This window comes from Equus przewalskii, chromosome 4, assembly GCF_037783145.1.
Source record: "Equus przewalskii isolate Varuska chromosome 4, EquPr2, whole genome shotgun sequence".
Taxonomy (NCBI): Eukaryota; Metazoa; Chordata; class Mammalia; order Perissodactyla; family Equidae; genus Equus; species Equus przewalskii.
The window spans coordinates 65,865,726-65,892,733 of NC_091834.1; the positions used below are offsets into that span (position 1 = coordinate 65,865,726).

General features: G+C 43.2%; 1 protein-coding gene across 1 annotated transcript in view; it reads left to right on the forward strand.

Annotated features, from left to right (window-relative positions):
- The window catches only part of EEPD1 (endonuclease/exonuclease/phosphatase family domain containing 1), a 113,933-nt gene that overhangs the window by 53,355 nt on the left and 33,570 nt on the right, over window positions 1-27,008 (forward strand). The window contains exon 3 of the mRNA XM_070616265.1: window positions 17,990-18,041. Coding sequence (XP_070472366.1) covers window positions 17,990-18,041 — 52 coding nt within the window. The remainder of the gene's footprint in view (window positions 1-17,989; window positions 18,042-27,008) is intronic.

A 27,008-nucleotide genomic window follows, 5' to 3' on the forward strand; every position in this document is an offset into this window, starting at 1 on the left:
TCGACCTCTTAGCTGCAGCTCCCGTATGGACACCCAGCAGCAGATGTAAATTGCTGGAGAGGTAGAGTGAGTTTTCTCTTCTTTATAATGCAGAGGTACAGACATCCAGAGACCAGCCGGTTCCTGCACATGTGAGGCTGACCCCAGAAACTAGGGGTTGAAATTTCTCAGATAACCCAGGCTCTTGGCAAAGAGGTAGTGCTCATTTGTCCCTGAAGTGGGAGGCTCACTCATCTTCTGAAAGCTTGTAGACACGATATTTGGGGGGCCTTGCTGCCTGGGATTTGTGTTCTAGTCTGTTGTGCACTGTTGAGCACAGTGTGGTGGTTAGATCCTGATGGCCCAGGGCCAGCACTGTCTCCTGATGTTGGGGCTATTTCTGGGGGGAGACGGTAGCAGGTAAGTACCTGCGATGTCCCTGGGGAGCACCCTCTCCCCTTCTGGAAGACCTCTGGGCTTCCCTGCCAACTGCAGCCGTGTGTCCAATATTACTGAATTCTTTTCTGTTTTGCACACATGTACAGGTAAATCCTCCTCTGCTGCCAAAGCCACAAGGAAGAGGGGTCCTGTCTTCTGGCTCAAGTTTACCCACATGATTTGAGCCCATGAGTACATCTTTCCGAATACCCTTTTTTCCCCTCCCTCTCCAGTGAGTCGGCTTTAATCATACTTCTTCCAGCTGGTGGGCCCCATGAAAAACTGTTTGGGTAAAATTTCAATAGTAGTTATTTATCAAGAATATTTGGGAATCTAAAAATCCTATATATACTGTTCTAGTGTCTGCAGAGAAATATATCCCGTTAACAAAGGAGAAGAAGGTGAGAGGAGATTCCAGCTCAGCTTAACTTGAGCTAAGTTACAGAAGTCTCCTTGTGCATTGATTGCCCTGTGCGGGGCTGCTGAGCTCCCGTGGGCCTTCCAGTGTGACTGACAGTCCCTGGGACTGCTCCCCTCCTTCCTCGTCGCTCACTGGCTCTGATGAAAGAAGAATTCAAAATGCTGATAAAGTGTTCAGTTTCTCTAGTGGTCAAATAAATGTAAATTTAAATAGCATAATAACACCTTTTCTACCTATTGGATAAGGAAGATTTACAAAAATTATGCTGGGCAAGGGCGTGGGTTTTATGACTGCTGGTGGAAGTCTAAATCTGCAAAGCAATTTTGCAAAAGTTATTTAAAATCTTAAAAATGCCCATAGCCCTTGATCTCCTGGAAATTTATTGTTTGAAACAATTAAAGTTATGCAGAAAGTAGTATGTTTAAAGTTTTTCATCAAAGCAATAATTAGACTAGTGAAAAATTTGAAACAGCCTTGATGTCCAACAAGGATTTTGAAATTATAGCATATATCTATATTTATATCTATATGTGTATATATATCTCCATTAAAATTACATCAAATAATGCTTAATCACATGGAATCATGTCAACTAATAATAATGACAATAATTTATAACATAAGTTTTATAATTTAAAAATTATAAAGTATAATTTAAAAATAAATTATATTTATTTAAAAATAATAGTTTAAATATAGTTTAAAAATAATAGAAACAGCATATAGAATATGATTCCAATTTTATAAAATACGGGTACTCGTTTTTTTAAAGTCTAAAAGGCTATACATCAAGATGTTAATAGTAATTCCTAGGTAGCAGGATTATGGTTAATGTTTTACTTCTCTCTCTCTCTCTTTTGGTATTTTCTAAATTTTCTACGATAAATATGTGCTTTGTAAGGGACTTCTTTTAGAAAAAAATAAATAGAAGATTCCTGTGAAGTATGCCCTCATAATTGCTGCTTTAAACATCTCCCAGCCCAGAGACTCTTACTGGCTGTTTTGCATTAGGAGGAGGGATGAACATTGGCTTTTTGCTGGTTCATGAGGCCATTGCCTCTGACAAAACCCAGAGGTGAATTTCGTAGGGCCTAAAAGGAAGGCAAGGCTTGTTAAGAGGTGAAAGGTCAGCATTGAAACCAGATGAAGAATTTTGGCTGGAGCCTTAAGTTGGAATTACAGACCCTGTGTTGTGTTAGATAGCTTTCTAATTTCCAGTATGTTCTGAAAGCGGAAATGTTTTTTCTCTTGCACGTTCAGTTAATCACTCTTACTCTTTCCCGTAAAAATAAAACAACTGAGTTCTTGGACCGTGGCAATGAGTAGTTAGTTGAAAGCAGCGGTAATCAGCCTAGCTGGGCATAAGTGACCCTCTGGGTGTTCCTGAGAGTTGGGTGATGGGCTGGAGGAACCAAGAGCAGAGCTGGTCTCATTTCATTTTGAAGTGCACCTGGAGGAATTATTTATCCTGGGTATTATGAAAACATCACTGTTTCCTTAGCTGGAAATACATAAGAAAATATGTAATCAAATGTAGAGTTGAGCTTTAGAAATACTCATTTCTTGGTGGCTTGACAGGCTTAGGAGGAAACGTTAGACTGTGGAAGAGGAGGAGAGACCAGTGGGAAGACAGACTGGTGATTTTGTCCAGGGGCTTTGGTAAGTGAAAGCTTACGGGAGAGCTGGAGAAAAAGGCCCTGGTGGAGAAGCAGTAAGATGGGGTCTGTAGTGGAGCCCAATGGTGGAGTTTCATGTTTGGGTCTGGGAGTCTGCAGGGAGTGGTTCAGTTGAAAATAAGAGGAATTACTTTGAGGCCAGTGGTTGTGTGAAATAGCATCAGAAACCAAATCATTGGGCTACAGCTTGCTTTGAAATGCCTCAAAAAAAAAAGGGAGATTGGTGGATGGTTAGACGGACAGATGTGATAAAGTGAATACAGTGAAATGCCAACAATTATAGAATGTGCGTAGTAGGTGTGTAGGTATTCGCTGTACAGTTCTCTGAATTTTCCTGAAAGCTTGAAAATTTTCATAATTAAAATATTGGGAGCAAAAAGAGAGCGACTGGATGGCAAAACCTAAACTTGTGAATATCTGCAGAAAAAACTAGGTAACAAGGGATCTCTCAGGAATCCCAAAATACAAAAAGATGGAGACCAAAGAACCCCCCAAAACTCTTAAGTATTGACCTGATAGCCTGCCAGTACACGTTTAAAAAAATGTGTGTGTGTCTGTGTGTTCCTTACTTCCATTCTCGCAGGATTTGATACACGTAAGGAAATACATACAATGCAGAAGATTAAAATGTTGGAAGGAAGCCCAGTGAATGGAGAGGGAAGACGGGAAAATAAGACAAGATGAGCCACTGGAAGTACATTCCACATAGTTCTGAACAAGTTGCTCAGGGAAGATTAGGAAAGTTGAAGTGCAGAGGGGAACAGAGTCAACTACAGTCTCCACCTGATGCCAGGTGAGGTTGTGCAGGATGGAGACACTGTCCCCACAGTAGATACTAAAACTCCTTTGATCTGGTGGGTTTCTTGTACCTCCCCCAATGAAAGCCAAGGAGTGACCAAAGGAGATTCAGGAAAGGCAGCTGGGAGGTAAGCCGTGAAAGGTATTTTTTCTTAAAGGAAATATTATCGTCGGATGATATTTTTTGCAGCATTTTCTGATTGTATTGGGCAGATGGCTCTTTCTTGGGTGAAAGTGTGTTGAAAAAAATTAAGGGGGAAGGTGGGAGTTCCAAGGAGAAGTCCCCAATTCAATTGGGTTAGAGAGGTGAATGGTACCAATGAGAGAGTCCCCTCCATTTAGGGATGTCTGGGCCTGTGTCTCATAACCATTTCAAGAAGAGCCTCATCCAAGTTCCAAGGCTTCATCTCTTACCTGTTGGATGTGATTCCAGGAAGGAAGTTTGGATTGAAATCAAGAGGCACCAGTTGGAGCCCTGAGCTCCGGGTTTGAATGACCGCTTTGCTCTTGCTATGCCACGTAGCCCCACCGTCCTCCTCTCTAAAGCAGAGCTAGTGATGCCGAGTCCTTGTGATGGGCAGAGAAAATGGGAATATTTACGGGGCATCTGGCTCCGTGCCTGGCAGATGGTAGGCTGAGAAGACAATTTTTTTCCCTTCTCCTTTAATCTCCTAATGAACCTTAGCTGCACCTCAATTCTTGAAGAAATAGTAAAAGTAGTAGATAATTTTTCTCAGGTTGAGGGAAGAGTTTCAGCCTTCGATTTAAAATAACTCGATACTTAATTTTTTAATTTAATTTTTTTTTTTGGTCAGGAAGATTGGCCCTGAGCTAACAACTGTTGCCAATCTTCCCCTTTTTGCTTGGGGAAGATTGTCCCTGAGCTAACATCTGTGCCAATCTTCCTCTATTTTGTATGTGGGACACCGCCACAGCACGGCCTGATGAGCAGTGTGTAGGTCCATGCCCGGGATCCAAACCTGTGAACCCTGGGCCACCAAAGTGAAGCATGTGAACTTAACCACTACGCCACCCAGCTGGCCCCCCAGTACTTAATTTTTTTCCGACATTTTCTACAACCTTATCTTTGGGGCTTTCATCCTCATCTTTTGGTAAAGGGATTTGCATTTAAAATAAATGTTACAGCTTTGAAGGTGTTTAAGAACCAATTCTGTAGTATATGTTTTGCTTATTATCTGTGTATCTTTCTGTTTTTACTTTTAGAGGATGAAGGAGAACAAAACTTATGTTGCCTGCTCAACTCTAGAAAAGTTATAATGTTCTGTATACTCTGAGGGAGAGTAGGCTGGGTTGACCTGGAATTAAAGTACTGTTAAAGAATTTAATCACATTATTCTATAATGGGTCCTGTAAGTTCCCGCTTCACTGTTAGTAGGCCTGGCGTTGTGAAATCTGAACTTAGCAACTGCAGCTTCGTAGGAACAGTTTCTGGTTGTTGGTCCATCATTTAGAACCTATTTAAGTGGCTAAAATGCCAGTTTAATTTTTTAGGAATGAAAACTTTATATTCTTATCATTTCTAAAGAAATAAGAATTATGAACCAGATCATGTCTGTATCAATTCAGATAAATATTAGTAGTTATCATTGATTGAGTACCTACTCTGCACTAGAAGCCAATATAATAAGTGCCATTTCATTGAATCCTCACAATGACCCTATTAAGTAGTTGGATTCATTATCCTGGTTTTGCAGATGAGAAAATCCAGTCTCATCAAATGTCGTCTTTCGGGATGGGTCTTCCCTGGCCTTCCCACAGCATGCTCTCTGCTCCTGTACCCATGTACTTGGTTACTCACTATTCGTTTGCCCTGCTTTATTCTTTATAAACTCATCACTGCTAGGCGCATTACATAATTGTATAATTTATTATATAGATTTAACTCATAATCTATATAATGGGAATAGTACGTGTATATGATTATTAGTTTGTTGCAGATCCCTCCTCACCAATGATGTGCTGGAGCTGGTGCAAAATGACTTGCGAGAGCCAGTGGTGCACATCTCTTCCCATCTCTGCGTTCAGTCCCATCAGTCCCATCTCTGCATTCAGTCCCATCAGTCCCATCTCTGCATTCAGTCCCATCAGTCCCATCTCTGCGTTCAGTCCCATCAGTCCCATCTCTGCATTCAGTCCCATCAGTCGCATCTCTGCATTCAGTCCCATCAGTCCCATCTCTGCATTCAGTCTCATCAGTCGCATCTCTGCATTCAGTCCCATCAGTCCTATCTCTGCATTCAGTTACATCAAGTTGGTGGTTGAAATGGGCCGTGATGGGAGTATTCACACCACAGAAAGGGGCAAATGCTACAGTCTCCTCCTTCCCATCCCCCTAGAGCCAGAGGTTAAATATATCCCAGCAGACTCTTGCTCACCACCTCTCGTTATAATGTAAGCTTCATTAGAGTAAAGATACTGTTTTGCTCATTGCTCTATCTCTGGTGCCCAGAACTATGCCTAGCACATGGTGAGTGCTCAGTACATAATTTGTTGAGTGAATAAAAAGCGAGTGCTTTTAAGTCATACAGACCAGGGCTCAATTCCTAGCCCTTGTGTAGACCTTGCATAAGCCACTCATCATCTCTCTGAAGCTGCAGAATCGGAGTGGAAATGCCTGCCTCTTCAGTTGAGGATAAAATATCCCAAAGCTAGGAGGAAGAAAACTAATATTGTAGCATGCAAATCATATAATCCATCCCCGAATACCTTTTAGCTTTGGGATCTGCAGTTTGTTCCAGCTCTGTCTGCCAGGAGAAACTTTGAGGAGTAAATGAAATAACCTAGCAAAAGACTTAGCAGAGTGCCCGACATCTGGAAAATACTGTTAGTGGCATCCTCTTTCTCCCTTCATTGGTTCTCTCCGTTCTGTCTTCATTTCAGTCTGTTCCTGTGTTTTTTCTTCCAAACTTCCCAGGAGCGAAATTGTCCCATCTACTATAGTTTTACCTCCTGCAGTTAAACCACACCATTAACATGCTAAAGGGTTTTCCCCTGGGGCCTCAGAACTTAGATTAGGTTAAATGCTTTAGCCTTTTAAAAAGTGGCGCTAAGTAGGCTGTTTGCTGCTGGGGAAAAAGAAAAAAAAAAAAAAGCAGTGTGGAAAAGTGTTTCCCAATCTCCAGTCGGGAGCTAACCTCACTTCCATTGTTCTGTTGTCCAGTTGCGGGTCTGATTGTCTCCAACTGTCTTCAGTTAGTCAGGCTTCCTCGCCTCTGGCCATGCCAGCGGTTTGTGCTTGAAGAGATTTCCAGAAGTTGCTCTCCTGATTCCACACTGTCAGTCTCTCTGAGAGCCAGGATCTGATTGCCTGCCAGGTACCCAGGAGCCCTGAGGAGCTGAACCTGACTGAGGGAAATGGATTCTCTTTTGGATACTTGTCCCTTCGTGGAGGGTGGAGAAGCCCGCAGTGCGAGGAAGAGCCAGTCTTTCCATTTGCCGAACGAGCCAGTTGCTAAAAACAGGAGACCAGATGTCATCCTGCTCTTCAGAGACACCATCTCTGGAAGCATTCGGCTGCTACTGAGACTGTCTTCTTCTTGATCAGAAAGGCACAGGCTTGACCCTGGGCCAGGTGTCCTGTGGCTCACAGCCTCTCCCGATTTCTCCCTGAGATGCCCATGATGCCACAGAAAAATGACGAAAACTCACAGGCAGGAAAAACTGAGAAGGACTGACAGATGCCAGAATCTTGGAGGCGTCAACTGATGATAGTGATGAGACAAGTAGAGCGGACTGAGGGAGGCTGCCCTGGGTTTAGCTCATCACGTGAAGGTTCATGAAGAGGAAACACCCACCACCACCACCCCTGAAGAAAGGCAGAACGTGATTTACGCTTCTGCATCGTCTAGTTCCTGACTCAGGCACTTGAAGCAAATTCTGACTGGTTGGCCTTTCTTTTCTACTCTCAGCTGTAGGCCTCAGATGTGGACCCTTATAAACCCATCTCTCTCTCTCTCTCTCTTTTTCTTTTTCTATATCCAAATAGAGAAAGAAAACATTGGAATATAACCAGATGGGAAATAGGGGGAAACTAGCATGATTTCAGTGCATTCTAGTAAAAGCAAAGTGCTACAAGTGGCAGCTGCACGTGCTAGAAAATAGAATGTCTCTCTTGACTTGATTGAGAGTCTCTGAGGAGGGGAAGCTCCCTAGAGCAAAGGTTCTGAAGTGGCTGAAAGCTGTGCCCTTCTCCTGGTCCCCTCCCAGCAGGTCCGAGAAGGAGATCCATCCTTTAGGCAGGTGGACGGAAAATGGAGCCACTGTCAGTCCACTTACAATGTCTGTTGAAAGTCATTGGTCTGGACAAAGTTCTCCTTATTCAAGGCTGAATAAAGACGAAAAAAGAGTTTGTGGGAGAAGTCCTGCAGAACAAGGTGAAGGCAACAGCTTTTGAAGACCCAGAAACACTGTCTGCTTTTGGAAAGTCATCTACAGCAGGCTCCAGAAGAGAATTTTGGGGAAAAGTGTGGCATCCTCAGTACACTACAAAAAGATGCGGCCTCCCTGGCACAGGAACAGGAAAACATAAGGAAAGAATGGGTTGATGTGAAAAGGCAACAGAAAGGAAAAGAAAAGGGATATGGATTAAATAAGGAAAGGTGTTGAGGGAACAAAATCCAATAGCGGAACTGAAATCCTAATTGGCAGGAGTATAGAAGGGTGTTCATGGGTGGTAGGCTGAATAATGGCCCTCCAAAGACTTGCATATCCTAATCCCTGGCATCTGTGAGTGTTAGTCACCTCCTATGGCAAAGAATGACTTTGCAGATTTGGGTAAGTTAAGGATCTGGAGAGACGGAGAAGTTACCCTGGATTCTCCACGTGGGCCCCAAATGCAGTCACAAGTGTCCTTATAAGAGGTAGACAGACAGAGACTTGACGATAGTAGAGAAGGCAGAGAGACCATGGAGGGAGAGATTGGAATGATGTGGCCACAAGCCAAGAAATTCTGGCAGCCACCAGAAGCTGGAAGAGGCAAATAATGTATTTTCCTCTAGAGCCCCCAGAGGGAATATGGCCATTCTGACACCTTTATTTTGGCCCAGTAACACTGATTGTAGACTTTTGGCCTCCAGAACTGTGGGAAAATAAATTTTTGTTATAAGTCACCAAGTTTGTGATAATTTGTTAGAGTAACCGCAGAAAACTAACACAAGTGCTATGGAAAATCAAATCAGTGATGTGAGTGAAGGAAAAAAAAAATTGAGAAACAGTTCTGGAGAATACAAGAAAGAGAAAAATCAACAGACAGGGTTGTATATGTGGACGACAGAATCGTCAGCCCACAGCTTATTGGTGCTGATGGTTATTGGGAGCAGTAATCAGACTTCAGATATTTCCCCGAGCTGACGAGAGACTGTGTACGAATATAGAGGGCTCACTCACCACATTTTGAGGAAACTCAGGGAAAAGAAGCCCACATCTGGGCATATCCTAGGAATAATATAGAATAAAGGATAAAGGGCAGGAAAACATTTCACAAGCATCCAAACAGAGAAAAGAGTAACAAAAATCAAGTTGACTTTAGACTTGTTCTCTGGAACAGAGTCTGTGTCTACAGAACCTGTCAGAAGGTTAGAACACCTGGCAATTTTTTTTTTGATTCAGATGTTTTCCCAGGCCCCGTATCCCTCCTACTTACATGTGGGGTTTGGGAATCTGAAACATTAAAAGTTCTGCTTGTCAAGTAAGTTTGCAAACTGTCTATAAAGTTTTGGGAGTTATGTTGTAACCCAACAATTTTATACTCAACAGAGGTGTCTGTTGTGTAGGAAGCCAATCAAAACGACATTCTCAGACATGCAAGAGCTTGGGAAAATATACAAATGCGTTCCTTTCTTTAAAAGTTACTTGAAAGATATGTTGCAGAAGCTCAGGAGGTAAACCAAAATGGAGCTCAAGAATAGGTCACATGAGCACTGGAATCAGCAAAACTCAGGCACAAATCAAACAAACACAAATGTCAGAAAATTGTTCTTGAAATAAGCTATAGAATGGGAAGATGACAGTGTGACCATACTCTGGGTCTAAATCCTAGCGTGCTGTTAATGGAGATCAAAAAGGCAAGAGGAGATAAAAGTTGGTTGTGCTGCTTGTCTGAAATAGGTTGGTTCCCAAAAAAGTTGTTTCCTTCTTTATTCTAATCTTTGGAGGAGTGTTAATGGCTAAAGGTAGGCTCTGAATAGTATTAGTACCAATACCCACTGTTTATGGAGGTTTACTCTGAGCTAAACAATGTGCTAAGTACTTTCCTTTGTCATCTCTGCTCAAGGCCACAGGGATAGATGCCAGGTCCCTTCCCTCCACCTGCTGGTGATGAACTCACCAGTTCCTTAAGGTTCCTTAAGATCCTGCACCAGAAGGTGGTACAGCTTGAACCCCGGGCAGGCTGATTCCAGAGCCCTTCCCTTATCCCCACACTAATATGAAAAACTTAACGGTAAACACTGGGAGATCCAAAAACAAGTTCTGGAAGTGCCCATACACTGGGAAATAGGAGAACAAAACTCATCGTAAAGCAGACCGACAAAATTATCAATAGATTTTTAAAGGCGGGAAAGGTCCAGGGTGCTTTCACCACAGTGCCCAGAATTTACAGAAAATCCAAATCATAAAATTTAAAACTCAAATTTGTAGAGATGGAAAAGCACAATCTAAATACTGTGGAGTCCAATAAGAAACCAAAACTGCAGCTGCAGACTACGTGGAAAGTAACCAGAAGGCTACGTAATGAAATCTAAAACAAGGACAAATAGAAAGGAATTAATGACGAGAAATGTTGACCTTAATGAATTAGAAAAAGATGGTAGACTTGATAAATCCTGGTGCTAATTTTTTCAGAAGACCAACAAAGTAGCTCACAAATCTAATTTTTAAAATGAGGAAAAATATCTACATACATCAAAGAATGAGGAAGAGGGCATAACCACAGAAGCAGAAGCTGTTTTTAAGTTAAAAGTGATTACTGGTACAATTCTGTGCTCAGAACTTGAAAATCTGAATGGATTGGACAATTTGCTGAGAAATTTCTAAGAAATGGAAATTACTGTAATTGATTCAAGCAATTGGAAACCTGAATAGAACAGAAACCACAGGACTGTCATCAGAGAAGTTTGCTGCCCACTGTTTTGCAGACTGGTTCCTTCAAACCTGCCAAGAACTGTTGCCCAAGCTCGATTGCGCGCAGATTGTTCTGGTGCGGACGTACTAATTCAGCACTCCGCTTTGGAAAGGAAGGATGAGATGCGAGCATGTGTTTGGCAGTCATGGGATGAGATGCTCTCGAGGACGTGTCTGAGAAGAGCAGGGCCTTCCCTGGAAGCCTGTCCTCTCTTCCAGGCGTGCATGCCCAGTAACATCCGGAGGCAGACGTCTGCTGTGTCTTCCCAACCCCGAGCTACTGGTAGGAGATAATAAAGTATTAGGGAAAACAAGTCTGCATCTAACACCCATGGCATCTTCTAAACTTCCGTGATCCAGAGAGACAGCTCTTCCTTACTTTGCTCAGAGGAAGTTAATGTGGAACCTTCCTTGAAAGGGAAAGGAGAAGTGTTCAGACAACCGGATTGACCCGCTTTCTGAATTTGACTTTGGTGCAATTCCATAAATGGTGCCCATATCCTGCACAGGGATATGTGATTCTCTAATTACATGCTAGACTGTTGCTTGTGGCCACGGGGCCCAACTGTGATTCTGCCTTCTCTCCATCTTCTCCTTTTGGGCCCCCTCTTTCTGTTGATGGAAGGCTACCTGTAGTGTCCCCCCCCCCCAGGTTTATGCTGCTGTCTCGAGATTCTGATCTCCTCTGCTGAAGATGCATGTGGTAGCCCCTCCCCTCTCACTGGCCTGGCTCCCAGTCCCGCAGATAGCTTTGGCTGGTACACTGTGCACAGAGCTTTTGTCTCTAGGATTGTTGGAGGCTCTGGGCTCTGAAGTTTGAGGGTCTTCACATTCTTTCCCCTTTTTTCCTGCAGAGGATGTTTGTGGAAGTACTGTATTACAAAACAAAACAACCCCGGGCATCTTTAGAACTTCAGTGACCTTTAGTTTTTTTCCCCAAATCTTGCAAATGGTGACTATGCTCTGAGAGAAAACTGAGTCCTGTGATTATATCGTTTGGGGGTTGGAGGTTGGGAAAGTGGGAGAAAGAGAGAGAAGGCTTGAGAGGGGCTATTTATTTGCACTTGAATCATTATGTGCATTTTGATCAGTTAAGACCTCTGAACTTTGCATTCTACTTCTTGGTAAATGGCGCTGTGAGAAGCCACCCTACGTCTTCTACCTACGTTTCAATTTCCTTATTTCCCCTTCTTCACCTCCCATCCACTCCTCACCTGCTGAAACCTGGCATTGTCTAAACTCCTGCCTGAAACTGCTTTCTCCAAGAATACCAGCCCAAACTTTGCTGGCATTCCTGAAAATCGGAACTGTTGCCGCCCCTGACTTCTTGCATCACCCTCTTCCTTGGCTCCTGAGCCATGAGCTCCGGGTTTTCCTTCCACCTTCCTGGTGGTTCATTTTCTGTTTCCTGGACAGGCTCCTGTTCCTTTCCTGTCTCTTAAATGTCGGTGCCCCTTGGGCTTCTGTCCTTGGCTGTCTTCGTCTTCCACACGGTCTCCCGGGTCGTCTGATTCCTCCAGTAACCCATCCTCATGCTCCTGATGTCCAAATCTGGAGCCCAGAACTTGCTGAGGTACAGTTAGCTGCCTATTCACACTCCGCTCAGATGTCCCTCAGGCCCCAAAAGTCAATGAGTCTAGAGCCAAACTCAACATCGCCAACCCTGCTCTGCTGTCTAAGTTCATGGTCCCTTCAGCACCCAGTTTCACATGGTGGCAGCTGAGGCAGTATTTCTCTCACATCCCCCATATCCATTTATTCACCAGGTCCTGCCAGCTGCAGATCTGTTTAGAATTAGCCCAATGCCATTTTCCCACACAAGCCTCCATTGTTTCTTACCTGGACTCATCTCAGGTCTCGCTGCCTCCAGTCTTGTCCCCACCCCCACCCCACTCCAATCCATTCTCCACACTAGAGCCATTTTTATACCTTTATTGGGCATCTTCTGTGTCCTGGCCCCTCTACCATACCACTGCCCTAAATCGTCGGTGGCTACTCCTTGCCTTTGAAATACAGTCCAAGCTCCTTAATATGGCTTCACAGCCTTCTAAGCAGGCCTGGCCCTACTCGCTTCTGCAGAATTAACTTTCAGCACCTACCCCACCCCCCACGAACCCCTGTGTTCCCTGTCGGCATGCATTCCCTGAGGGGGCCACGCTTGTTCCTCCTCTTCCTTTGTTCAGGCTATTCCCCTCACTCTACCTCTCTGCCTTGCAAGCTCATAGGTGTCAACTTAGAAGTCGCCTGCCAGCTCTGCATAATCCCCTTCTGAAGGGCCTCCTAGCACTGTCTTTGCCTCTTGAGAATGCTTATCACGTGGCTGATGTACTTCCCTGGTTCCTCCATTAGACTCAGAAGTTTGAAGGCAGAGGCTGTGTTTGCTCAGCATTGTATCCCCAGCACCCAGTAGTGCCTGGTACATAATGCATACGCCTTAAATATTTCATCTGTTCAATGAATGGATGGCTCCATTGTATTACGTCCATTATGCGTTTATTGAGTACTGCTATATCTCATGCAGTATGCTCTATCACTTATTAAATGCAGTGGAAACTTAGAGTGCTAGCATCCTTAGAGAAAGGGAGCTACAGTGAATTCTTGACTCTGGTGCCCTGTGGGTTGTACTCTGTTCTGGAAGTGGAAGCTTCTGTGCAGTTGGGAGTTTACCCTTCTAGGCGTGCTTTGGCAGCACCTATAGAGTTACTTCTCATCGGCCTTTTCAGGGGGCATCGAGGCTCATTCAGTCTGCAGCCCAGCTACCCCCAGGCTGTAGGCGTGCCCTCTGTCTTCTGTGGCTTCAACTTCGCTGTTTTTGTTCCCTGTGATCGGTGTCTGCCGGGCACTTTTCCCATCACCATTTGTGATTCTGTTATAGACCTCCCTGTGCCAGGCGCCATCCAACTGAATAGGACATCTGCCCTCAAGCACCTTCCCTTCTTGTAGCTTATTTAGCAAACATTAATTGCATGCATTCTAGGTCTTTCTAACTGTTACCCAGCTTGATTTCAGTACTTGCCCTTAAAGTCGTCATTTTTCTAAATAAATCACTGTTATCAGTTGCTCTTGTGTGATTTGCCTCTCTTCTCAAAGCTGAATGCAGAAGAAGAAATTACAGTTCATGGCAGCTCCTGTCTGATGGGAGCTCTGCTGTTTTCAGAGGACGCCAACCAAGCACCAGGCCACCCGACAGACATGGCCTGTTTAGCCCTGCTCTGCTGGTCTGCATTGGAACCCAGGAAAGTCTCAGGGAGACGCACCTCGCTGGGCATGTGCCCGGCAGCATCCTAGCCCCCTCTGAGGGCAGGATGATAGTGTGTTCATCTTTGTCCTCTTGCCACCTGGCATACTTTCTCCCATACCGGAGGGATTCAGTATGTGTTTGTGGAATTAGGAGAAAAACAGAAAGAGGGAGGGAAGGAGGAAGAGAAGGAAGAAGGAAGAGAGGAAGGGGGACTAAACTTGAAAATGAGAGGTGAGATTCCCCTCCAGGGTAAGAAGCTAGAGGTGTCGGATGGAGGATTTGATAAATGGGTTTGTTGCTCCTTCATGTGTGAAATTTCCTCCCAGGGAGTATCTGATGTGCTGGAAGAATCTGATACCATAAATACTGAAATAAATACTCCAGACTTGAAGAGTTTCCAATAAGGTAAGAAATAATGTCAGGATAGTTATATAACAGGAAACACCTCAATTGCTCTTAAGGACTACAGCTCTAAGGAGGAAAAAAACCACAGCTTCCTGAAGAAATCCAATGTTATGAGCATCTGTAGCAGTAGATTCTTATTAACATGCATTGTCTGCATTTTGAAACTCAAACTATATAGATTTGAGCATCCTATCATCTTCCTTCCATCTTTTTCATCTTTTCTCCCCTTGCCGCTAAAGCTGTCTCACCTTGTGTTGCTGGATTTCAGTAGCGTGAGAATGTCTCTATTTTTTCTGCCCACCCTCCATACATTAGTAGTATTTGGTATTGGCCTCAGAGCAGATGTTAAATTGGTGTAATCTCACGTGCCAACTTCAGTAGACTGTGGCTCACTGGAGTGTTGAGAAGGGTTCTGAAGCTGTATCTAAGTTAAATGGGGAGAAGTTCCATGGAAAGAGGTAGAGAGGACTGGAGAGTAGCAATATGTGTGTCAAGTATTTGCCATCTCTGTTCTGGGGGAAAGTGAAGCGATGAGAGTAGGGAATAGCACCCTCAAGTTTTTTTTTTTTTTTTTTTAATGCTTTTTTGGTGAGGAAGATTGGCCTTGAGCTATTTGTTGCCAATCTTCCTCTTTTTTTTTTTTTTCTCCCCAAAGCCCCAGTCATAGTTGTATATCCTAGTTGTAGGTCACTCTAGTTCTTCTATGTGGGATGCCAACACAGCATGGCTTGATGGGTGCTGCATAGGTCCGTGCCCAGAATCCGAACAGGCAAACCCCAGGCCACTGAAGCAGACCGTGTGAACTTAACCACACTGCCACTGGGCCAGCCCCCATCCTCAGGTTTTGACCTAAATAAGAGCTGCCTAAAGTTGTTTTAATTTGTTTTTCATTCGGAGCCTGAGATTGTTCGTTTTCAGATCATGTTCTACAGTGGTTTGAATGTAGTATCTTTGTGAATGAGGAAAAAGAGAGAGTTGAATATCTTAACAGTGTTTAAACCTTTTCTCTAACCTGTTGATACCTGATACTGAATTGGGCTTCATGACCATAGAGAGGGGTGGAAACAAGAGACTATTTTAAAACTTCCTTCAGTAGAAATATTTTCCAGTGGTTATTTCAGAAGCAATTTAAGCGTCCGAAACTTGAGCTACAACTGGAAACTCCTAATTTGGCATATGAGTTGCCATCCAAATTGGTAACCTGGAGTCTGGATTCATGCGTTGGGAATCACAGTGTGCTGAGGAGTGGCCAGCACCTTTGACCTGCCACCAGGCACATCCCATTAACGGCAGGCACTTATACAAATGCACGTAGCGCCTTTCACCAGGTGAGAAAACACAGAGTCCTCTCATTTGGGGGGTTCTTTTCCGGATGGAGAAACTGAGGTGTGGGCAGTGATTTTACCCATCCAAGCTGGAATGGGTGAGCTGTGGTAGTGACTGAGGTCTGCCAGTCGGTCAGTAAACGTTCTTTGAGTGCTTTCCACCTGCCAGTTAAAGACACTGCAGGTATAGCGAGAAGACCAGCGAGCCCCCAGCCTCAAGGAGTTTCCACGTCGGTTGGAAGGAAACAGACAAAAGCACCCCAACAAATAAATGCTTTAAGTTATAGTAAGTGCACTGAAGAAAATAAAATGTGGTGACCGGGGACGCTGCTTGACCTCAGGTGTCCAGGAAAGGCTGCTTGGGGGATACAGCATTCAAGTTTGGACTGTAATGACACAATATGCCCGGGTCTATGTTGTAGAGATCTTGAGAAAGACCCATCCAAGCCGGAGAAGCAACAGAAGCAAGCATGTCCAAGAGACAAAGGAGAGTCAGCATGGTTGGAGCAGAGGGAGGGCCCGGAGTCCTATCCATTCGCCTTGATGTTTGCTAAATTGTTGTGGGTGGTGGTGGTGGTTTCTTAATATGTTTTTAAAACTTTTGTTGCACTTCCTGGAGTTGCCTTTTTTTCTTTTTGGTTTTATTTTTTCTTCTTCTCTCCAAAGCCCCCTAACATAGTTGTATATTTTAGTTGTGCGTCCTTCTAGTTGTGGCATGTGGGACACTTCCTCAGCGTGGCTTGATGAGTGGTGCTAGATCTGCTCCCAGGATCCGAACTGGCAAAACCCAAAAAGCAGAGTGCGTGAACTTAACCACTTGGCCAGCGGGCCGGCCCCCCCGGAGTTGCTTTTAAGTAAACCATTGCAGTTGGTGGGACCGTGCTTGCTTAGTTATACAGCGAGATATGGAGAGTTCTGTAAATTCGGGTGAACTTTATCATGGGCGTAACCCCCTCTGAGGGAGATGCATGGTACACATGGGGCCTGTTTCTGTTCCAGAAAACCCATGCAGGTTAGTGGGGGTAGGGGGAAGGGTGACAGAGGCCGTAAGCACTTTAGGTGAGCAGGGAGGGAGCATCGTGACCCCATCAACAGCCGACCCACTCCCTAAACAATCTCACTGAACTCCCCTGCTTCCGCCCCTGTGCTGTGTTGACGAGTCCAACCTTTGCTGCCTGCTCATTGTGTCCATGAACCTTCAAAAGCAGCATGTCATGAAAGCAAAGGGTTTTTCCCCTGTAAAACCTGCATCCTGGTTTAAATTCTCTCATCTCTGTTGCTGGCTGCTGGCTGGGCTCTGGCTCTGAACTGGAAGCTGGCAAGTTGTATACACCCCACGCCCTCTCTCTCCTCTTGGTGCCTTTGTCTCTGCTGTCCCTCTGCGGGTTGCCTTGCTCCCCAGGCCTCTCCCCTGGCAAGGCTAACCTGATCCCTCCTCCAGGAGGCCTTCTTTGATCTCTTCTAGGCCAGGCTGGGCCAGGTTCCTCTCTGCATCTTGGCCCATCTATATAGCACACTGCACATCATATTCTGGTCTGATTGTGGCCTCCACAAGGCTGTGAGCTCCTCGTGGCCGGGGAGGGGGTCCTAATCCTCATGTATCCTCAGCCACCCACACACAGTAGGGCTCAATCAATGTGTGGTAAACAAAGGAGCATCTGAGCAGGCCCTCTTTGTAAGCAATGATTGTAGCTATTGCTTGTTATCATCAAAGGGACACCAGGGAAGATTAATACGAACATGGGCAACTATTTTCATCTTTATATTCCTCTGAATTTATTCAAATTCCGTACATGAAGCAGCTATCAATTACGTTTAGGATTTTTTGTGGTGAAATGTATGTAGCAAAAAATTTGTCATTTTAATTATTTATAAATATACAATTTAGTGGCATTAAGTACATTCACATTCTTTTACAACCATCACCACCATCCATCTCCAGAACATTTCCTCTTCCCAAACTGAAACTCTGTACCCATTAAACAACAACTTCGCATTCCTCCCCGTTCCCAGCCCCTGGCGACCCTTCTCCTTTCTATGAATCTGAGTACTCTAGCTACCTCATATAGGTGCAATCATGGTGTGTTTCCTTTTATGTCTAACTTATTTCATTTAGTATAATATCTTCAAGTTCCCTTTATGTTGTAACACATGCCAGAATTTCCTTCTTTTTAAGACTGAATATATTGCATTTTATGTGTATAACACATCTGTTTATCTGATTCATTTGTTTATGGGCATTTGGGTTGTTTCCACCTTTTGGCTTTTGTGAATAGTGCTGCTGTGAACATGGGTGTGCAAATATCTGTTCAAGTCTCTGTTTTTAACTCTTTTGGTTATACGCTCACAAGTAGAATTGCTGGACCCTATGGTAAAATGCTTTTACAATTTAGAAACATTTTTATAGTTCTGAAATGGTCATTTCAATTCAAACCAAAATCCACCTTAAGATGGGAAGTGACGCAGAAATGCAGGCTGAAATTTCACTTTTGTTCTTGTGGCTTGTCTGATGCTTGGGGACATGAAATGGTTTGTTTTCAAGTTGGGTCTTCATTGTTTCTTACAGCATCAAGCTTCTAGCTGTGCAAGAACTGCTTGACAGAGAGGCCTTGGAAAAGGTAAATAAATATTTTGTTCTTCCTACTCCACATTCACAAACTTAGAACAGAGTGCCAGACACAGGAAAAATTCAACTCGCTGTGACCAGAGACAGTGCCTACTGCAAAGCTGCTCTGTTATTTTGTATTCATAACAATCATTGAACGCTGCAAAATTTTAATCATAGCTCCTCACATTGCTCGTATGCCATTAACCCTCACAAACTCGACCTTGTGTGGCCCCTTCACGGTTGTATGAATGCAAAGGCTCGCCCTACTGTGAGCCATGCTCTGGAGCAGATTTTCTGTGCCCCAACACACTGTGCACTGGACTCTGCCCACGTGCCAGATTCTGTGCTAGCCACGTCACGCCATCTCTGCTGGCGAGTACTGTTATCTGGGCTTGTGGATGACAGAATTGAGGCCCAGCAAGGTTACATCAGTTACCCAAGGGAAATCAACTAAGTATCGTAGTAAGGATTTGAACCCCATGCTTCCATTCCTAAAGCCAGTGGGTTTTCTATTTAACAGGAAAGTTTGTGAGTTTGAGCCCCTTTTTAGGCTACTTCTGAGGATTAGGAAACTCCCTCCCCACCTCACACTGATGTTTCGCTGTGCGCTAGAAGAGATATTCAGTAGTGTGTCTCCGCTTTCTATGTTCAAATCAAGCACGCAGCTAGGGATCCTTTGCCGGTTGTGAGTTCAAGTTCTATACAAGGTGGGATGGGCTCTGAAGAGCAGGCTGGGGTGGTGCCATGGGTGCCCAAGTGCCACCCTGTGGGCCTCCCACCTCAGAGCAAGCTTCTCCCCTGGGTAGCTCAGGACTCTTCCCAAGTATGTAGCTATGGGTGTTCATTAGGATCGATAATGTTAACGTAAAGGAAAGTGGTTAGAGAGATAAGCACCCAAATGATATTTTATTTATAGAATTTAGAATGTTTGGGTTAGTTCTCAGTCTGCTGGTTGGTACTAAAGCAAGTACAATCTTTATGCACCAAGCAGCGATGTGAGGGGAGGGAGAAATCTGAGTTCCAGCTCTGAATTTAAGATCCCTTCAACCTCATTCCCATCACGAGTGAAACCAGGATGGTGCTGCCTGCCTGACCTCGAAGAGGTGACGTGAGAACCAAATGAGTTAGTGGGGCAGAAGGGTTTTCTAAATGCCACAGCACTCAACTCATAGTAATTCTTAATTGCTTATATTAATTCTTAATATTCATCCAGCCATTAAAACGTACTAGGTCCGGGAGTCTATGTAGATTCTTTGTGTGTTCTTGAAACTTTTAAAAATGTTACTCTTCTAAAAACAGTCTTCTTGGTATTCAGTACAGTTATTTGTTTTACTCCTCAATTAAAAAAAAGCCATCAGACAAAGCTGGTAAACATGTGGAGCCCATGTGCTAAGGTGTATCAGTAGAATAAAAACACAGGCACCAAAAATATCAATTAGTTTTTAGAGCTGTGTTAATATCTGACTTGGAGAGACCACAGGGTTAAGCCAGTTTGGGCTACTAACTGCTTGTGGAATACAGTGTAGTGTGGGGCTCAGACAGCCTGGGTCCGGAGCCTGCCTCCTCCTTCCTAACTGGGTTATCTTGGGTTACTAAGCCTCCCTATGCTTCAGTTTTCCAGTCTGTAAAGTGGCGATCTTTATAATCCCCAATTCACAGGAGTTTGGAGAAGATTAAGTAGACAGTCAGTGTAAAGGACTTAATGCTCTCGTTCTGAGAGGGAAGTTTATAGTGATGCAGGCCTATTTGAAGAAACAAGAAAAGTCTCAAACAGTATAACTTTACACTTAAAGGAACTAGAAAAAGAAGAATAAATAAAGCCCAAAGTTAGTAGAAGGAAGGAAATAATAAAGATCAGAGTGGAAATAAATGAAATAGAGACCGAAAAAACAGTAGAAAAGATCAGTGAAACTAAGAGTGAATTCTTTGAAAAGATAAACAGAATTGATAAACCATTAGCCAGACTCATCAAGGAAAAAAAAGAGGGCTCAAATAAGTAAAATCAGAAATGAAAGAGGAGAAGTCACAACCGACAGAAATACAAGGGTCGTAAGAGATTATTGCAAACAATTATATGCCAACAAATTGGACAATCCAGAAGAAATGGATAAATTCCTAGAAGCATACAACCTTCCAAGACTGAATCAGGAAGAAATAGAAGATCTGAACAGACCGATTACTAGTAATGAAATTGAATCAGTAATCAAAAAACTCCCAGCAAACAAAAGTCCAGGCCTGGATGGCTTCACAGGTGAATTCTACCAAACTTTTAAAGAAGAGTTAGTACTTACGCTCTCAAACTATTCCAAAACATTGGAGAGGAAGAATTGCTTCCAAACTCACAGCCGCTCTTATTCAACATAGCATTGGAAGTTCCAGCTAGAGCAGTTGACAAGAAAAAGACATAAAAGGCATCCAAATTGGCATGGAAGAAAAAAACTGTCACTGTATGCAGGTAATATGATACTATATATAGAAAGCCCTAAAGACTCCACCTAAAAGCTATTAGAACCAATAAATGAATTCAGTAAAGTTGCAGCATACAAGCATCAATATGCAGAAATCAGCTGCATTTCTTTACACTAACAACTATCAGAAAGAGAAATTGAGAAAATAATCCCATTTACAATTACATCTAAAAGAATAAAGTACCTAGCAATAAATTTTACCAAGGAGGTAGAAGACCTGTACACTTAAAACTATAAGGCATTGATGAAAGAAATTGAAGATGACACAAATAAATGGAAAACTATACTGTGCTCATGGACTGAAAGAGTTAATATTGTTGAAATGTCCTTACCAATCAAAGCAATCTACAGATTCAACGCAATCCCTACCAAAATACCAATGGCATTTTTCAGAGAACTAGAACAAATAATCCTACAATTTTTATGGAACCATGAAAGACCTCGATGGCCAGAGCAATCTTGAGAAAGAAGAACAAAGCTGGAGGTAATATGCTCCCTGATTTCAAACTCTGCTACTAAGCTATAGTAATCAAAACACTATGGAACTAGCACGGAAGCAGACACAGGTCAATGGAATGGAATAGAGAGCCCAGAAATAAACCCACACTTATATGGTCAATTAATCTATGACAAAGGAGGCAAGAACATACAACAGGGAAAAGACAGTCTCTTCAATAGATGGTGTTGAGAAAACTGGACAGCAATATGCAAAAGTATAAAACTGGACCACTTTCTTACCCCATATAAAAAATAAACTCAAAATGGATTAAACACTTGAATGTAAGACCTGAAACCATAAAACTCCTAGAAGAAAACATAGGTAGTGAACTCTTTGACATTGGTCGTAGCAGTATCTTTTTGGATATTTCCTTAGGCAAGGGCAACAAAAGCAAAAATAAACAAATGGGACTACATCAAACTAAAAAGCTTTTGCACAATGGAAGAAACCATCAATAAAATGAAAAGGTAACCTACTGAATGGGAGACTATATTTGCAAATGATATATCTTATGAGGGGTTAATATCCAAAATATATGAAGAACTCATACAACTCAATATCAAAAAAAACAAATAATCTGATTAAAAAATGGGCAAAGGAGCTGAATAGATATTTTTCCAAAGAAGACATACAAGTAGCCAACAGATACATAAAAAGGTGCTCAACATCTCTAATCATCAGGGAAATGCAAATAAAAACTACAATGAGATATTACCTCGCACCTGTCAGAATGGCTATCATCAAAAAGACACCAAATAAGTGTTGGAGAGGATATGGAGAAAAGAGAACCCTTGTGCACTGTTAGTGGGAATATAAATTGGTACAGCCACCATGGAAAACAGGATGGAGGTTCTGCAAAAAATTAGAAATAGAACTACCATACAAGCCACCAATTCCACTTCTGGGCATTTACTCAAAACACTAATTCTTAAAGATACACACACAAGTGTTCAATGCAGTGAGATTTACAATAGCCAAGATATGAAAGCAACCTAAGTGTCCATCTGCAGATTAATAGATAAAGAAGATGTGGTGTGTGTGTGTATATATATATATATATATATATATATATATATATATATATAAAATCAAATATTACTCAGCTATATAAAAGAATGAATTCTTGCCATTTGTGACAACATGGATGGGCCTAGAGGGTATTATGTTAAGTGAAATAAGTCAGGCAAAGAAAGACGAGTACCATATGATTTCACTTATATGTGGAATCTAAAAAACAAAACAAACAAACAAAACAAAACTGAAACAGACTCATAGATTCACAGAACAAACTGCCACAGGGGATGGGGGTGGGGAGTTGGGCAAAATAGGTGAAGAGGATTAAGAGGTACAAACTTGCAGTTAAAAATAGAACTACCATTCAATCCAGCAATACCACTTCTGGATATTTATTGAAGAAAATGAAAACACTAATTCAAAAAGATATCTGCACTCCTGTGTTCATTGCAGCATTATTTACAATAGCCAAGATATGGAAGCAACCTAAGTGTCCATTGGTAAATGAATGGATAAAGAAGGTGTGGTGTATATACACAATGGAACATTACTCAGCCATAAAAATGAATGACAAATGAACAAACAAAACTGAAACAAACTCACAGATACAGAGAACAAACTGGTGGGGAGGATGATGAGGGTAAGGGTGAAATGGGTGAAGGGGATTAAGAGGTGCAAACTTCCAGTCATAAAATAAATAAGTCACAGGGCCGTCACATACAGCACAGGGAATATAGTCAGTAATATTGTAGTAACTTTGTATGATGACAGATGGTTGCCTAGTCTTATCGGGATGATCATTTTGTAATATACATAAATATCAAATCACTATGTTGTACACCTGAAACTAATATAATAGTGTATGTCAACTATACTTCAATAAAAAATAAAAACTAAAAATTAAGGACTTAACATTTGTGCCGGCACTCAGTGATCCCTGAAAGTTCGCTGCTGCACATGTTATTTCTCCTTTCTTCTCTTCTTCCTCCCTCTGTCATCAAGTCTGATGATGGTTTTGTACTGTTTCTCTGTCTCCGTACATGACCAGTGGAAAGCTTTACAAGGTGACCTAAATATGCACAGGGGCCAGCTGGGAGCCAAGTTTACTCAGTGTCCTTCTTCCATTTGTCTGTTCTTTCCTTCATTCATACTACAGGCCTTTGTTGAGCTTTCTATGTGCCAGGCAAGTAGCAAACGTTTCTAGAAAAGTCCAGAAGCGGCCAGTTGACATGAGCTTGGTAGTCACTTGTGTTTTGAGTGACACATGGTATATTACCTCGAGTAGTACCATTTTTTTGCATCAGGGTTGGTCCAGTTTATATCCTGGAATAAGATACATTCCCAAAGAGCCTCATGACTTAGAGATTCTCATCCCTGGACAGGTTGGAGAACCACCAGGAAAAGTTCTTAGGAAACTGTAGGGCTTTACTCTTCAAAGTGTGGTCTGCAGACCAGCAGCATCATAAACTTGTTAGAAATGCAGAATCTGAGGCCCCACCCAGACCCCCTGAATCAGTGTGCATTCTAACAAGACCTCCGGTGGTTTGTGTGCATGAAGTCTGAGAAGCTCTCCTGAGGGGTATCACTTATTTCCACCATCACTGCTGTTGACTAGTCCATCTTGACAGAGAACCCAGAAGGTGTCAGCTTTTCGCTTTTGTGGCCAATTAAGCTCCTTTTGCACCAAAGAGAAGAAGATCATCATTCTATTTGTGAGAATCTAGTTTTGATCTTTAGTTTGCCTGCTTCTTCCTTTCATTAAGAAAATAGACTTATTTCATTTAATAGGTGGAGCCAGCAAGAAAGCCCTTGATTAGGCACACATCCTGCAAACGTGGTGAAACTGGTCTCTTCCAGACAGACAGCCCCAACAGCGGGGACCTGTGCGTGCCTTTCTCTTGTAAGATGGAAGCTATTCTGAAGGGTCAGTTCCTTCACAGGTGCTTGCAGGTTAATTCTGATCACTAAAATGTCCAAATTATGTAAAACATAATAGAAAAGGCTGAAAAGAAGCAGGAGTGTTTGGGGGTCTCTTAGAAAATAAGATTTCTAGTGCTTTTTTTTTCCCTAATATTAGGTTTTGTTTTTATGATCTTAGTATTTTGGCTTGAAATTACTGGCCACTTGCCTGACTCGTCCTTTCCCCAGTTTTAGGCAGAGAGCCTGTGCATTTCAGAAGGGCCGAGGCTCTCCTGGCTTCTGCAGTGCACAGAGCCAGCTCCGGGGAGGCTGCTGGAGGAGAGCCGAGGGCCCCTCCCAGCCTCGCCTCTGTTTGGCTGTTGAACCTGGCATCAGATCTTCCTTGGAGGCCCGGGTCCCTTTCCTTCCCCGTAAAACTGCTCTCTTTGATTCCTTCCCCCTCTAAAACTCTTGGCTTTTATTTTCACAGTTGATCCTTGATCACATTGTGAAAAGGAGAAAATTCCCCTTTTCATATTCTGTTTTCTAGGATTTTCTCTGCCAATGCTCCAGTGGTCCTTACTGGGTTTCAGGGCCTCCATGTTTCATCTGCCCTACTCACCATCAAAACATGCTTCCGTGAGAGAGGTGACTGGTGAACACTTGCCCAGTGACCCCCATTCATAGATCAAGAGGGTTCCACTTTTTACCTCTTATCATGGTCTTTGTCTTAAGTCAGGTGCAGTAGATGGGAGTGGAGGTTGGGGACACCTGGGGGGTTAGGTCTCTGAATTTCTCTTCTCCACTAATACTACATAAAGCCATTTCTCAGACAAGTGACAGTGATTTGTCATTTATTTAAAAAATAAGCTATAATCTAAACGATTAATAATCTAAGTCTTTCTACCAATTTCTTGTTTTGAAAAACGGTTGGAACCATGAGAAGATGATTTAACATGCATAAATGTCGGGACATGTGACATTTCTCCAAAAAAGTGTTTTGGATTTAGATGAGCTTTTTTGTCAAACATCCATTAGGTGCTGAGTGCAAGGACTTGCTCTGAGAAGGCTGCACGCCCTCCGACTCTCTCTGTTCCCTTTGCTTTATGAGTGGGACGCTTTTGTTTTTCTGAACTTAAGTCACACGGACTTGTTTCCCAGGCTTTATAAACAGGCCTGTATAATGTCTTTAAACATGACATTGCCTGAAAGGAAATAAAAGTATTGGTACAGCTTGATTTAGTAAGATCATTTTTCAATGACCCTTTCAAACAGCTTCCTGCAAAGCTGCAAACAATAGTTTGGCCATTGACTTCAGCTGAAGGTCACTCTCTCCCTGGAAGCGGCAGAGGGCAAAGCCCTGGCTGACCCAACCCGAGACCCAGGCCTGCCTGAAAAGCTGCCTGTGTGAGCCGAGTCTCCTGGAGGCGCAGGCCGCCCAACTTACGGCCATTGCCTGTCCTATCCCAACCGCTCACCCCGGCCTCTGCAGGCCGTGACTCAACCATTAATCGCAAGCTGACTGAGCCCATGCTCTGTCCTCTAGAACCTGGGCTCCAAGGGGACACAGACTGGGGTTGAATCCTGCTGTTTCCTAGCTGGGAGACCTCTTGGGCAAGTTACTGACCTGTCTCATTTTCTTTTTCACATGGTGGGGTTTCACAATGATATCTACCTCATTGGGATTTTTTATGAGAATTAAGATAATGTATGAGATAAAAGGGATTATGTATATATAGTAAGCACCCTAGCAACTTAGCTAATACTATCCCAAGTACTGCTAATTAGCTGCTGTCGTCGTCATCATCATCATCGATATCTTTCTCTTCCTTCTCTGTTGAGAATCCAACTTGAGATGAATCTGTTGTCATTAGAAGATGTTAGAAAAGGAGTTACCCCCATCTGCCAAATTGTCTAGGACAAAGTGCCTGCCAGTCTTCCGTGCCTGCTGCTGCTGGATATTTTCCCCGGAATTTCAGCCTTGAAGTCCACCTCTTAGTCTAGCTTTCCTACTGTTGTACATCTGAAACTAATATAATAGTGTATGTCAACTATACTTCAATAAAAAATAAAAACTAAAAATTAAAACAGGTGGGGCAGATGATCTTATTGGTGCTTTACGTGTGAGGTGGCGTGTATCTGTTTCACCAGCGAGCCTGGGGCTAGAAAAACTGAACTCGATCTTTGCACACAGTATCTAGTCAGGGGCTCTTCCAGCTGAACCCTAGTGATGGGCAACATTGGAATAAGAAGTTCATAGCTTCCTGGGAATTTTGAGAAGGAAATGGGAGGTAAATAATTGTCACATGGGTGTGTGTGGATAACCTAAGGATGCTGAGTGATTGTATCTATAATTGGTGATGGTGTTTCCTGAACATACACACATGCACATACGTAGGCTCTGGCTCTGCTATTATGTGCTTTTGGAGTGTTTCTCACTGTGATTTGGACTTCCAATTAATTTAGTCTGTTTGACACCTGAGTGCTTACTCTGTGCCTAAATTGTACTACATACCAAGGAGAATAAAGTTATAAAAATACGTTTGAATGGGATATATAGAATCCCAGAATGTCAGAGCTCAGGGAGACTTTTCAAACCGTTGAATCCAACCCTGTCTTTTTGCATGCATGGAGGATGAAGGAATTAAAGCATCCTGTTTGCCCAGGGCCCGTAGCAGGTGTGTTGGTAGAACCAGGACCGACCCCAGTGGACTGGGCTCCATTCCGGGGCTCCCCTTAGCACAGCTGCTGCCTGTCTTCCATGATCTCCTTTAATCTGGGTATCAGTTTACCAGACTCTGGGTGCTTCTATATCTGCGTATTCCAGGGATGGGAGCAAACCTAGAGGGTCAGTCCCTGGCCTGGGTGATGGAGAACTGAAACTCAGGTCTTCTGTCGAAAAAGACACAGGCATTTGCTGTTTGCCTCCACGAGCGCTGTTTGGTCCAGCAGGGTAGAGAGGGCTGGGGGTTGGAGGAGGAGGCAGTAGGAGGTTCAGGGCTTGGACTGTGGACTGTCAGGGGAGCATCCAAGAGTGGAAGGACTTGGGGCTGTGGGGGGGTCCGAGGGCTGCAAAGGGAGCCAATGAGGAATGTGC